This window comes from Sphaeramia orbicularis, chromosome 17 (assembly GCF_902148855.1).
Source record: "Sphaeramia orbicularis chromosome 17, fSphaOr1.1, whole genome shotgun sequence".
NCBI classification, from domain to species: domain Eukaryota; kingdom Metazoa; phylum Chordata; class Actinopteri; order Kurtiformes; family Apogonidae; genus Sphaeramia; species Sphaeramia orbicularis.
The window spans coordinates 19,399,452-19,412,339 of record NC_043973.1 but is presented as its reverse complement, the minus strand read 5'-3'; the positions used below and the strand labels follow the sequence as shown (position 1 = coordinate 19,412,339).

Below are 12,888 nucleotides of genomic sequence, written 5' to 3'. Positions count from 1 at the left end.
TTGGAGCAGATGAGAACCAGAAGATTATACTGGATTTCCTGGACCACATCTGGACTAACCGCTTGTTGCTTTTCACTGGACCAGGAGGGACACTGCATGCAGGGGATGCTCAGGTAAGACCCTGAATGCCCACAGGCAAACGGAAAGCGATATGTATTTATGTAAATTTAACTGATATACAACCATTTGTGCACATTTATATATTGAGATAAAAGCTGTGAGATGGAACTGAATATAATCGTCTGGGGATGGTGTTTACACTCCATCTAACGTACACGTTTTTTGAAATAAGTCACTACTTATTTCTGGTGCTTTCAATGCTGTTGAAAGCATTCCTACTGTTTTTGCATCTGTGAAGACGTCCCCACCATGGAAGACCAAGCTCTTGTGTGTCCTAAAGAAGGGTGTGAAGAGAATCTCACGCCAAGAATTTAGACATCAACTCCATCTGGGAGAAGTGCCTGGATACCCGATGGAGCACCTTCCCCTGGTCATCTCAGAGGTGGGAGAGTCACTGTGTTTGAGTAATGAACACATACTTATACTGGTGGAACACAGTCATTTTACTTCACTACAAATCTGAGGTACTGATTTGCTTGAGTATTTCCAGTTTACCGAACCTTTACTTTCACTTATAACTGTACTAATTCCTCTACATCACAGGTGTCAAACATGCGGCCCAGGGGCCAAAACCAGCCCGCCAAAGGGTCCAATCTGGCCTCTGGGATGAATTTGTGAAATGCAGAAATTACACTGACGATATTAACAATCAAGGATGTTTAAATCATTTTAGGTCAATTTTAATCTCAAGTATGTCAGACCAGTAAAATACTATCATAATAACCTATAAATAATGAAAACTACTAATTTTTCTCTTTGTTGTAGTGTAAAAAAAAAGTCAAATTACACAAAAATGTTTACATTTACAGACTAGCCTTTTACAAAAAAATGTGAATAACCTGAAATTTCTTAAGAGAAGTATGTGGAATTGTACCAATATTCTGCCTGTTACTAAATGTTTTGTGTAATTGTAGCTCCACTGTGATCTATAAGTTGTGATGCATATGTATAAATGATAAACTAAGGCATAAGATTATTAAAATCGGACGTATTTTTCTTAAGAATTTTCAGGTTGTTCATATTTGTTCATGTTATGTTCAAGTATGGTTCGTAGCTGTAAACATTTTCATTATGGAATTTGACTTTTTTTCACTCAAAAACAGAGAAAAAAACTTTGGAGTTGACATTAATTATAAGTTCTTATCCTATTATTTATATTATTTTACTGGTCTGACCATCTTTATATCATATTAGGCTGTATGTGGCCCCTGAACTAAAATGAGTTTGACACCCCTGCTCTACATTATCTATGTTACAGCCTTCGTCACTGATTGTTTATCAGATCAACAGTTTTTCATCCCTGTCCTGATCAGTGAAAATCAAATATTTCCAAACAGTTGTTCTTTAACTGGCTGGGTTTACAATCCTCCTTATGCTAAATAACATCTGTAAAATCCCCTCTGATTTGCTGAAAAATGCATTCTCACAAAGCTGAAACCGTTTTTCTGAGCTCATGAAAATGTAACTTTTCAGAAATACACACACGATGGAGATGATCTTGTAGAACAGGGATGAAATAGACTAAAACGAAGCCCAGTAAGTCAGCCTTCCTCTCTAGATGAGGTCCAAACAAGATTAAAGTATGAAGAAATTTTACTGAATGACATAAAAATGCTGTCAGTTTTAAAGTAACATAGATAGATAGATAGATAGATAGATAGATAGATAGATAGATAGATAGATAGATAGATAGATAGATAGAAAATACAGTACTGTGCATTAGTTTTATGCCATCTTAATTTTTGTTAATTTTGCAGGGCTGTAAAGAGCATGAGTGATTATTTCTTAGTCTCTTTTCTTCAGATACAATGAGAAAATACAGGAAATAAAAGCAGTTTTGAAAACATACAGGAAATCAGAACTAAAGGCTTCCACAGGTTATCGTCAGTACTGCACATATAACCTATCATACTATGTAATAATCTGACAGTCTTGCATATTTAACATCTAATTTATCTCTGGAAGTTTTGCACATGTTACATACCACTTATCTGACGGTTTGTACAATTAATTAGATATTGCCCAATTATGTTTTTTTTTTTTTTTTCTCTTAGTAAAAGTAGTTTTTTTATGTTTTCATGCTCCCTTTCTTTTGCATACCATTCTTAAATGCCACTTTGTTTTAATTTCCTACTTAAATTATTATATTCTATACATCTTAAATCAGTGGTTTCCAACCTTTTTTGGTTCGTGACCCCATTTTAACATCACAAATTTCTGGTGACCCCAGACATTCAAAGTGGAGACTTTTTTTTTTGCTAAAATTAATTTGTTTTTGATCATGTCATAGTTTGCTATACTATATTGCAAATAAGCATTAATTTTAGACGACATTTAGTCTATATAACCTCCTAAGACCCGGCTATGGGTTTTCTGTCTACATTTGTGGACAAGAGTTTCACAACTTTATATAAAAAAAAAAAAAAAAAAAAGAAAAGAAAACTGTCCACCACAAAGGAAATTCCGTAAAAATTTTAAAAACTGCATCTGAAAAAACTGTTGTATCATGATGTTTCCAATATTTACATTTACATTATTTAATAAAAAAAAAACAAAAAAAGCTTGTACTTTGCTGACATTTCCTGGGTCTTACGAAGGATAATGTAGATTATTATGGATGGAGGCAGTAAAGCCAGGTGTAGATTACTGCACAAAGTGAGAATTTTATTTTCCTCGGTCAGGATATGTACAGTCAGTCCAGCTTGGATTTACAAGGCTGACAATTAATACTGAACAAACAAGAACTCAAACTATGAATTATGAAAGAGCTGCAGCATCTGAAACTGACCACAATGAGCATCTGAAAGATAAACAGTACCACAGTGCTTCAGTTTCAGCTTCACAGTTTGTCATGTCTTTTATGGATTGGGATTATCTCTCTCAACTCACCATTTGTTTTTTATTAGTAAGTTGTCGTTTTTTTCCTTTTTGGTTTTTTTTTATCAATTACTAGAAATTTCAGGTGACCCCACTTGAACTCCAGGCGACCCCATGTGGGGACCAGACCCCAAGGTTGAAAAACACTGTCTTAAATTCTCTTTGAATTCAGTGTGGATGGAAAAGTGAGATTTTCATTGTACAGGGAAATGTGTTTCTTTCCTGTATGACAATAAAACCCTTAGAATCCTTAAATCTTTAACAAAAAGTCACCAAATAAATAAATAAATAAATAAATAATCTAACGTGTTGAATACCTGGCATGACATACCAGAAAACTAATGCAGTAAATGCATGTCTGGACAAAACAGGAGGTCACACTAAATACTTTTTACTTAAAAGCTGTATTTTTCCAGAAGGTTTTGGTTTTAATGATGCACATATCTCCTGTATATCCTGGTTGTATCTTTAGTCTGAGACACAGAATTGCATGTGTGGTCATTAGTGGAGGTCTGAGACTTTTGCACTGTGCTCTGTTCTGGGGTGTGAAGCTGCTCCGTGGGCAGTGACAGGTGTGGAGTTAGAGTGAGGATTAGGGCTTACCTGTCAATCATCTATACAGGGGTCCACAGGTGAGGTGAGCCCACGAGGACCAGAAATAAAATGTGCAGTGAAAGAATAATGATACCGGAGAGTATGAGGATATAAGTAAAATGATAGGTAATTATTATCCAGGGTCTGCGTTTCAGAACTGAACTTAACTGGTCCCTTAAATAAATAAAAATAAATAAATAAATAAATGGTGTCTTCCATCCGCATGGTGTAAGTAGGACCCCGATTTGGCTACTGAGTAGACCTCGCTGTGCCTGTACAAAAGTCTGTAATTACATTAAAATCAAGTGACAAATAACGTACTGTTTTTGTGAAAAGGCTTCGAATTTGGACTGGAGTCAACCAGGTGAGGACCCCATTTGTAGATATGTCGAGTTATTGTAAAGTGTATAAAGCAGGTGAACTGAGCTCAAACTTAAACATCTACATCAATAAAATGCAACGTACGCTATATGAGCAGTAATATGAATAATTATTAGACACAAAGAAGTACAAGCTGGTTCTCATTTACAAGCCAGGCAGATAATAATAATAATAATAATAATAATAATAATAATAATAATAATAATATGGATAAACTTCCGGTGAATGTCATGTCACGTGCCCGCAATTGTGAACTATCGGTTCAACTGAGCTGGTTTAGCTAAACCAGTTCTTCTCGGTTAAACCAGTCTGGTTGAAAGGAGAAGAACTACCCAGAAGAATGATGACCTGGACAAATGAGAACCTACACATGTTGTGATGTTCTATATGTTTTATTTAATATATTCAACAGTAAAAATCGGTCTGTTTTTAACAATATTAGATCACTCAACTAAAATGTTATGATCCTCTTTCAGTCACTACAGGTGTGTGTCATCCTTTTTCACCAAAACATTCATTTTTACACAATAAAAGGTCTGTTACCTGGTGACCCTGTTGAGGATAAAGCAATTCAGAAGATGAATAAAAAGCTCTGTTAAGCAATGAATACTTTCTATTCCCTGAAATGCTGCAGGGTTTTTATTTTGGACGGAAAGAGTAAGACAAAAGTGCATTGCAGAACATTTAACATCGCATAAGTGAGTGGATCAAAGTGAGATTTTGTGCTAAGTACTCATGAGGTCTGCATCTAACATAAGCTTGCTTCAAATAAAGGCTTGGTATCTTTAACAAGTAAACACAGACCGGGTCACTATTTGAGGAAAATACAGTATATTAAAACAGGCAGGTGGCATTTTGCCACACAGTGGTACTTAGACTTGAGGTGCATTTTTGTTGTTAAAGTGCACTTATTAAGGCAGAACCTTTACTTATTACATTGTTAGTGCTTTTACTCAACCTGAGTACTTCTTCAATACTGATGCAGGAGGCATGGCTTCTTGGGGGGGATGTGTTTTCACTCACTTTGTGTACAGGTGCTGGTTTGCGTGCTATCCAACGGTCTGAATCATGAAGACTGGCCTAGAGTAGTGTCCGGAGACATCCATAGACACCTGGAGAAGCTGAGGAGCAAAGTGGTGACTCTGAGAGGCCGGGCTGAAGGACGAACACTGCTTCCTTTACCACTGCATGTGGAGAGGGCAAGGCCTCAGGACATCCAACTCAGGTGGGATGTACTTTGTGTCGTAGTACATGACATACTCAATGGCATTATGAGAAGACATTTCAGTTTGTTTGTTTGTTTGATTTTTTGCACTTTACTGTTTGATCCTGTTTGTCCAGATTTGTGACATGTCTTTTTTTTTATTCTTCTAATTTATTATGAATCATGTGTTTGCTCTTGGATTCTGTTTTTATTCTTATATTCTATTTTTACTGTTGTCATGCTGCTACTGAACTACAATTTCTCCGTTTGGGATCAATAAAGTGCATCTATCTATCTATCTATCTATCTATCTATCTATCTATCTATCTATCTATCTATCTATCTATCTATCTATCTATCTGGCATATTTCAATAACAACACTGATGTTGATACAATAGAATCAAAAAAGGGAAAAATTTAAAACAAACATGAAACTGCACCTTAAAATAACACCATTAATAAGTAAAGGGGGAAAAAAAGCTTCAGGTCAGATGCATCATTTTGGAAATAGTTTCACTGAATCCTGTGACATTGGGGTTTTTCTTAAGAATATTTAGGTCTATAAATAGGTTAAACTGTTAAACTATTATTAAGAGTTAGGTGAGCCAATACGATCTTTTGCTCTTAACCCTAATTGATCATTTCACTCAAAGCTGCATTCATTTTGTCGAGCAAAGGTAAAATATTTGTACGACCTTTCTATATTATCAAGAACAAATGGCCCTTTTTCAATCTTCCCCACAGGCTGTTAGCCTACTTACCTCTTTTTTCAGGACATTTACAGAATTTATTATTTTTAAAGTAGGTTACAATAAATGGTGCTCAGAGAGTTGCTTACAAAAGACTTTTAGCGTAGTTTTTGTGATCGTAATTGGGAGCTGGAAGTGACATGCCTGCTTGCTAATTTAGTGCAACGTCAAAATAAGTGAATATGTACTATATGAATAAATAACAAAGACAGTCATGTTACAAGAGGAGACAATAAGGTACGCCTATTTATTTTTACATCTAAATTTACCTTTTTTTTTTTTTTTTTTTTTACAACTATTAATGCAAAGCAAAGAGAATGCAAAATAAAAAACTGTCATTTTATTTCAGTAAAACAATCCACAATGAATGTGTAAAAGCAGTGACCTTTATTAACTTTGCACAAAAGTTGAGTTATGGTATTTTAATTTCTGGTATGCAACATGTGTTACCTTTTAGACCTGTCACAAGTATCATATAATTGCCATATTGCAACAGAAATACATTTCTTCTTCTTCGTTTTTCCACATCATTTTCAGCGTCAGTACTAAATAGGGTTATAGTTTACTGAGTATCGAGGTTATTTATGTCAAGTCTGCCTCATGCAATTTCTGTTTATCAGTGTTCAGTGCCAAAAGGTGGCTCTTCTTGCTCATAAGGTCTACACTGTGTGCTCTGTATAAGCTATTGTTAGGTTTAGTTAAGTAAAATTTGATTGCTTCTTCTACTTTTATTAACCATATCAACCTTTTTTTTTTTTTTTGCAATGGTTGTACTGACTTTCCCATTCTCTATTGTCCCTCAGCCCTACCGGTTGGCCTCTGGACCGTGGTTTATTATACTCCATAGAGACCCTGATAGTCCAGTGGTCCTGTCAGATATGGAACGTCCTGAAAAAAGACTCTGGTTTAATGCTGCAAGGAGGAGACCACCCAGGCCCCAACGTGGAGCTCCAGTTCTGGGCAACTCAGAGGGAAAATCTGTTGGGCATCCAGGCTCAGGTATAGGTTTATTTTACTGAAATTAGCAATTTGCGTAGAGACTGTTGTCACTGATAAAGATGTGCATTATCCTTATTATCAGATCCACAGCCCCAAAGTGGAGCACATCATGGAGATCCTGAGGAGAGTCAAAAGCAGTTACTACTCCGCTTTCAAGGACATCTGCGTCAAAGTCAATGAAGGTTTGTCAGCAGAAGGGTATTTTATTTACTTTTGATGTCAAATAATCAAACCCTATGAGTTAAGACGTTAACACTCACCATCCTCATCCCTAGCAACAATAATAATAATAATAATAATAATAATAATAATAATAATAATAATAATAATAATAATAATAGACTGAGCAACCAAAGAATGTGTGAGTCAGATGCATATCATTAAAAGCACTTTTAAGCACTCAGAACAATGCACATTAGTTCCATGTCTCTATATAATAGAACATAGATCTTTTCCCATTCCAAATAAAATCACCACTTTGGCTAATCGACTAATCAATTATTTATACACATCCCCAGTTAATTCTAATGACTTAAAATCTGTATACAGCAGAGTACAACAATAGACTGATTGAACTTTACAAATGACAATATTATATGATATTATATAAAAGAGATTCCCAAAGAAATTGTTCTGTAAATTGTACATCCAGCCTAATGTATTATTAATAACATATGTTTAAAAATGAATCTGGATTTTATTAATTGATATTAGATCATTCAAATGAGGAGCAATGGGAATCGGACTCAATGTTTTTTTAATCTGAGTACAACATCAAATTGTAATCTGCATTAAAAGTTGCCCAAAGCTATGAGACATTTTCAGTGTAAGAATATTAGAATAAGACCATAGTTGATTGTCATTCATGTGAACACTCCATTCTCAGTCCATGTTATTAATTTTCCTCTATAACTGTGCTTTTCAGCGGTGCTAGAAGCAGAGGACATAGATCTGTATCTTCGCCCTCTGAGGAGGGTGATCACCAGCCTGGAAGAGAGGAGTATCCCTCACGTTGACAGTTTGCTGCCTCCTCTCTTCCATACGCTCTGTCTCATCTGGAGCCGATCCCAGTATTACTGTATTCCACAGCGTATGGTGGTCCTCCTGCGAGAGTTCAACAACCTCATCATTGAAAAGGTAACGTGACACATGAGGGCATACATGTGAAATGTGTGTATTTAGCATTTCACTGTTAGTACCATGAACTTGTGACAAATAAACATCTTGAATCTCTTGAAAGATAAGATTAAAAGGAAAGTAATTCTGCTGCGCATAATCATCCAAATGATTGTCTGTATGCAGGCATTTGCTTATCTGATCCCTGAAGAACTGTTTAAGATGGAACTTGAAGAGGGTGTTGAAAGAGTCCAGATAACCATCTCAGTAATGAGCACCTTCAAGCAGTTGTTTCGTACTTACCAGCAGCAGATTCCTAAATACTACAAAAACAGCCAGTCAGTCAAACTGTGGGACTTCCCAGCTTCCCTTGTGTTCCAGCGTTCTGACCGCATCATGGAAAGGCTGTTGATGATCGAGGTGCATGAGCTCACACACAACCACATGGTTTTCCGGTTGAGAAAAATTGGAAAATCACTCACTTGCTGTCACTCTAACTCTCATCTGTCATCTATAGGAAATATTTGCTACAGCGTTGGACTTTTTGAAGCTGGAGAAGATTGAACTGGGTGGATCGAGAGGGAAGATCCTTAGTGAGAGTGTTTTCGGCATGAGCGAAGAGTTCCATGACCGCTGGCGTGCCCTTAGAGAAAGCAAATATGACCCTTTGGACTACACTAATGATGTGAGGTTTAGTGGAATAGTAGAGGTTAGCTGTCACTGTTATTTAATTTTAATACCCACAGGACTGTGATTCACAATTAATAAGTGGCACTAACATGCACAGCTGAAGAATAAAACAATACGATTAGTTATTGTTCTGCCCAGCAGTACAGTAATTGAAAATCAGCTAAATAAAGTAGTTGCTTAGCAACACACACAAACGGGTGACAGCAGCCATTATGAGTGTCTGCATCAATATTTAATTTACTCTATATTTTACAGCTATTTTATAACAGCTTTCAGTGTGACTCAGCCAATCAAAACTCAATCAGCAATTAATCTATGTTATGATACAATTACACCTTTTTCAAAGAACCAAATCCAAAAGTGACCTGCGTCAAATAATGAAACCACATTAATAATAGAAGAATAATAAAAGTGCACTCATAGCTTTGTGATGTTGATTTTTTTGTTCACAATTTCCTACCATTTTTCTCCAGGATTTTGTGCGTCAATATGATCGTTTCATGGAGCAGAGCAGAGATTTTGACCAGAGGTTGGGAACTGTCCTCAATTTGGCCTTTCAGCACTCTAAGAACCTCAAGTCCACCTTTAAGGTATATCTGTACTCATAGGTAATATTTAATATGTGACATGCAGTTTTTACCAAAGCTCCGATAGCTCTGAATTTTTAGAGGCTTTAAAAAGTTGTCATTTGCCAGAAATTTTTCATTGTTGTCAGCCCTACATTAAATGTTAAGTGATCACCAAACTGACATAGAACAGTCTTTGGAGATCTTATGTTGACATCTGAAACAGTCTTTTGTCTCACCTACTGTAGTTGTTAAAACTTTTTGGGACCCTGCTTGAGAGACCCAGGATCCACCAGCTCTTCTCTCCAAACTACAATATGGTGTTGGACATGTTCAACCAGGAGATAGACCGCTGTCAGTTCATACTTAATCAGCACCGAGATCAGGTGAGAAATGTCAGCATTCAAACACTTTTTTTTTTTTTTTTTTTTTTTTTTTACAATTTTTAGGTTTTTACACTTTTGGTTGGTGAAAAAACTCAGCACTGTTATAGGAGATTTTACAGTTAAAATATCTGATCAATAATAGCGATTAATAAAAATAAATGATTAATTGCAATCCTACTTTACTTACTGTGATGCATACGTCAGACATGATGCTATAGTTTTTGCTTTACATCAGTGGTTCCCAAACTGTTTCAGCTTGAAAACCTAACAAATCATTTACATGCATCCCTAGGACCCATATTTGCAAAAGCAATGCACTTCACCAACTGACAGACATATGAAACAAACAAATCAAATGCCAACATAAATATGACAGACCTGTACCCTGTCAAAGCACTCTGTTTTGTCTGTCTTTTGCATCATTTTCATTGTGTTTCTCTTATACATCTTTCCACTTTGTTGCATCATTTACTGCATTTTCATCCGATTGTGTTTTTTGTGTACGGTAGGTATTGTCTTGAAACATTGTGCAATGTCTTGTTGTGCCTTTTGTTCTTGTCTTTTTCTTCTTTTTTTTTTTTTTTGTTTACATCCCTATACGTCAACCTGTTGAACTTGTCACATCCAATCCACAAGACTTTGGTGAGAGAACTTTTCTGAGTAGACTCATCTGTTTTATTTAGGAACATGAATATTGCAATACTGTGTGTTTTTTGATATTAACAAGCCACCAAAAACAGCTCCACAACCCAATCTGAATCCCAACCCTGACTTTGGGTGGTTTTAGAAAAGTTTAAATGAAATCAGAAAATAAACTTGCAGATTTTATATCTTATTTCTGTATTTGTGGTGGTGTATTATTGATCATTATTTTGCAGTTACTCCATTTTCTTGCTATTTTCAGGTGTATTTAGTGCTACTTTTGCTGAAAATAAATGGTGCAAATGTTATTTCAAATTCAGCTCTAGTTCTTATTTGTCACTGACCCACATAACACAGTTACTAACTGGATTAACCCTTTATTTTTCAGCTCCAGTTGGGCGGCGCCGTCTTAGGGAAGAATATGCCTTCAGTGGCTGGGAATCTCAAATGGTCTCAGGAGCTTCGGAGCCGGATCCTCACCAACAGGAGCAACCTCTGCCAGCTCACACATATGTATGGAAGCTTACATTGCACTTAAAGTCTTCAATAAAATACACAGAAATTAATTTTGTATTATATTATGTAGTTATGCATTATTTATTCATTATTTATTTATTAGGTTGTCATTATTTTAATATAGGACTAATTTTATAGGAATTTTCATAATGTACATTGCTGGTCCTGAGTACTGATTTCATTTCATGTATATACACGTAATGACAAATAAATTGAACCTTAAACCTTGAAAACAATTAAATTAGGGTCTTAATTATCTAACATATGCTTATAAAAGTAATGTTTTGGCAGAGTTTTATAGACTATAACATAACAGCATTTTTGTCTAAAATAGTGTATTTTGTTCCCACCTCAACACTTGAATTGACTTGAGTGATACAATAAAAGTTATTTAATAATATAAAAGTAATAACGCATATAGACACATGTTCTAAATGCTTTGTTACAGTCGTTCTTCATCCCTTATCCCCTGTCCTCTCCTTCCCAGGCCTCTGGGCAGTGCTGAAGCTGATGATGTCCTGCGTAGATGTGAGCATGTACTTGAGGTTCTGGATCAGCATGATGAGGAGATGTTCTCAGAGTGGACGGAGGGTTTGGAGGGAATCTGTCAAAAGCACCTCCAGGATCCACTGCTGACTCTAGACAGTGATACAGGCATGTTCCAGGTCAACTTCAGTCCAGCGGTAAGCAAAAATCTGCAGCTAATATATACTAATACTATAATCCATTACACACTACAGCTCCCAGCACCCCACAACATCACACTGGCATTTTCTAATGTTTTCATTTCATAATTAATATATTCAAGTATACAAAGGACACAACACAATAATTAACCTTCTTACCTTTCACACTGAACCATTCATCCATACTAATGAGCTCTCTGCTATGAGAGGCTGATACTCGAATGTTTTGCTAATATTCACGTTTCTTTATACGGGCATGAGGAGACCGAAATAATAAACTGTGATCTTGGAATTCCTTAAATTACCCTTGTTCTCTCTCTTTCTCTCTTTAAAGTTAACCTCTGTGCTGAGAGAAGTGAAGTATCTGGGGCTTTTGAAGAACCAGAACATCCCTAAAGCAGCTCTCCATCTCTACTCTAAACGGGATAGACTCTTCTTGGTGAGTAATTTGGCTTCTAATGTTACATGAAGCACCCAATCATGTATTTTGTAAAGAGTCTATTGACATTTGATACTCACAAGAATACTTCAATAAGACCCACTGATGAAGTGTCTAAGTATGATATGTCATATAGAAAGCAAATTTAAGTGCTTTACATAAGAGGAACGTCGAGAGGGAAATAAAGTGTTAAAAATTATCATTAGAAGAGAATACAACATACATGAAACCGTAATAGAATAGAATAAAATGAATCCGTCTGTCCATCCATCCATCCAGCCATCCATCCATTCATACATCCACGTGTATGACACATACAGACAAAAAACACATTCAATAGACAGTTCTCCAGACTTACATAGCAAGACTTGCATAATACATTAATGAAGCCTTACAGCAGAGTTTATCTTGGGGTCGCCTGAAATTTCTAGTAAATGATTAAAAAAAAAAAAAGACTAATAAAAAAACATATTTTAGTGATTCAATATATATTTCATTATAATTAAAACACCACACAATTTTCCTAGTAAAAATCTAGATCAAACTAAGAAAGCAATCAGAGAGCGCAGACCTCCGCCAAGGCAAATCAGCCCCCCACCACCACCGCCCCATTCACTACCATAATTTAATCATTTGTTCCTTGTGCCAGTATCAACATTTCCTGAAAATTTCATCAAAATCCATCCATAACTTTTTGAGTTATCTTGCTAACAGACAAACAAACAAACCCCGATGAAAACATAACCTCCGCCGTTCCTTGGCGGACATAATAAAATGCAGGATATAGTATCTGAGAGGGTATATCTTGATTGACCCAATCATGTGACCGCGTGAGTTACTATACTTCAACCTGTCCAGACACAGTCGCAGTCAGAAAACCGGACTGAACAGAGAATGGCCCTGCCTGCCCCCCTGGTCCTGC

At 36.0% G+C, this 12,888-nt stretch overlaps 1 protein-coding gene across 1 annotated transcript in view; it reads left to right on the top strand.

Moving 5' to 3' along the window:
- The first annotated feature begins 472 nt into the window (after nt 1-472).
- dnah9l (dynein, axonemal, heavy polypeptide 9 like) overlaps nt 473-12,888 on the top strand; it is an 86,525-nt gene continuing 74,109 nt past the window's right edge. The window contains exons 1-12 of the mRNA XM_030161271.1: nt 473-502; nt 5,007-5,197; nt 6,730-6,925; nt 7,008-7,107; nt 7,851-8,062; nt 8,228-8,461; nt 8,559-8,726; nt 9,205-9,321; nt 9,546-9,683; nt 10,714-10,838; nt 11,329-11,524; nt 11,862-11,966. Of these exons, the coding sequence (XP_030017131.1) occupies nt 473-502; nt 5,007-5,197; nt 6,730-6,925; nt 7,008-7,107; nt 7,851-8,062; nt 8,228-8,461; nt 8,559-8,726; nt 9,205-9,321; nt 9,546-9,683; nt 10,714-10,838; nt 11,329-11,524; nt 11,862-11,966 (1,812 nt within the window). The remainder of the gene's footprint in view (nt 503-5,006; nt 5,198-6,729; nt 6,926-7,007; nt 7,108-7,850; nt 8,063-8,227; nt 8,462-8,558; nt 8,727-9,204; nt 9,322-9,545; nt 9,684-10,713; nt 10,839-11,328; nt 11,525-11,861; nt 11,967-12,888) is intronic.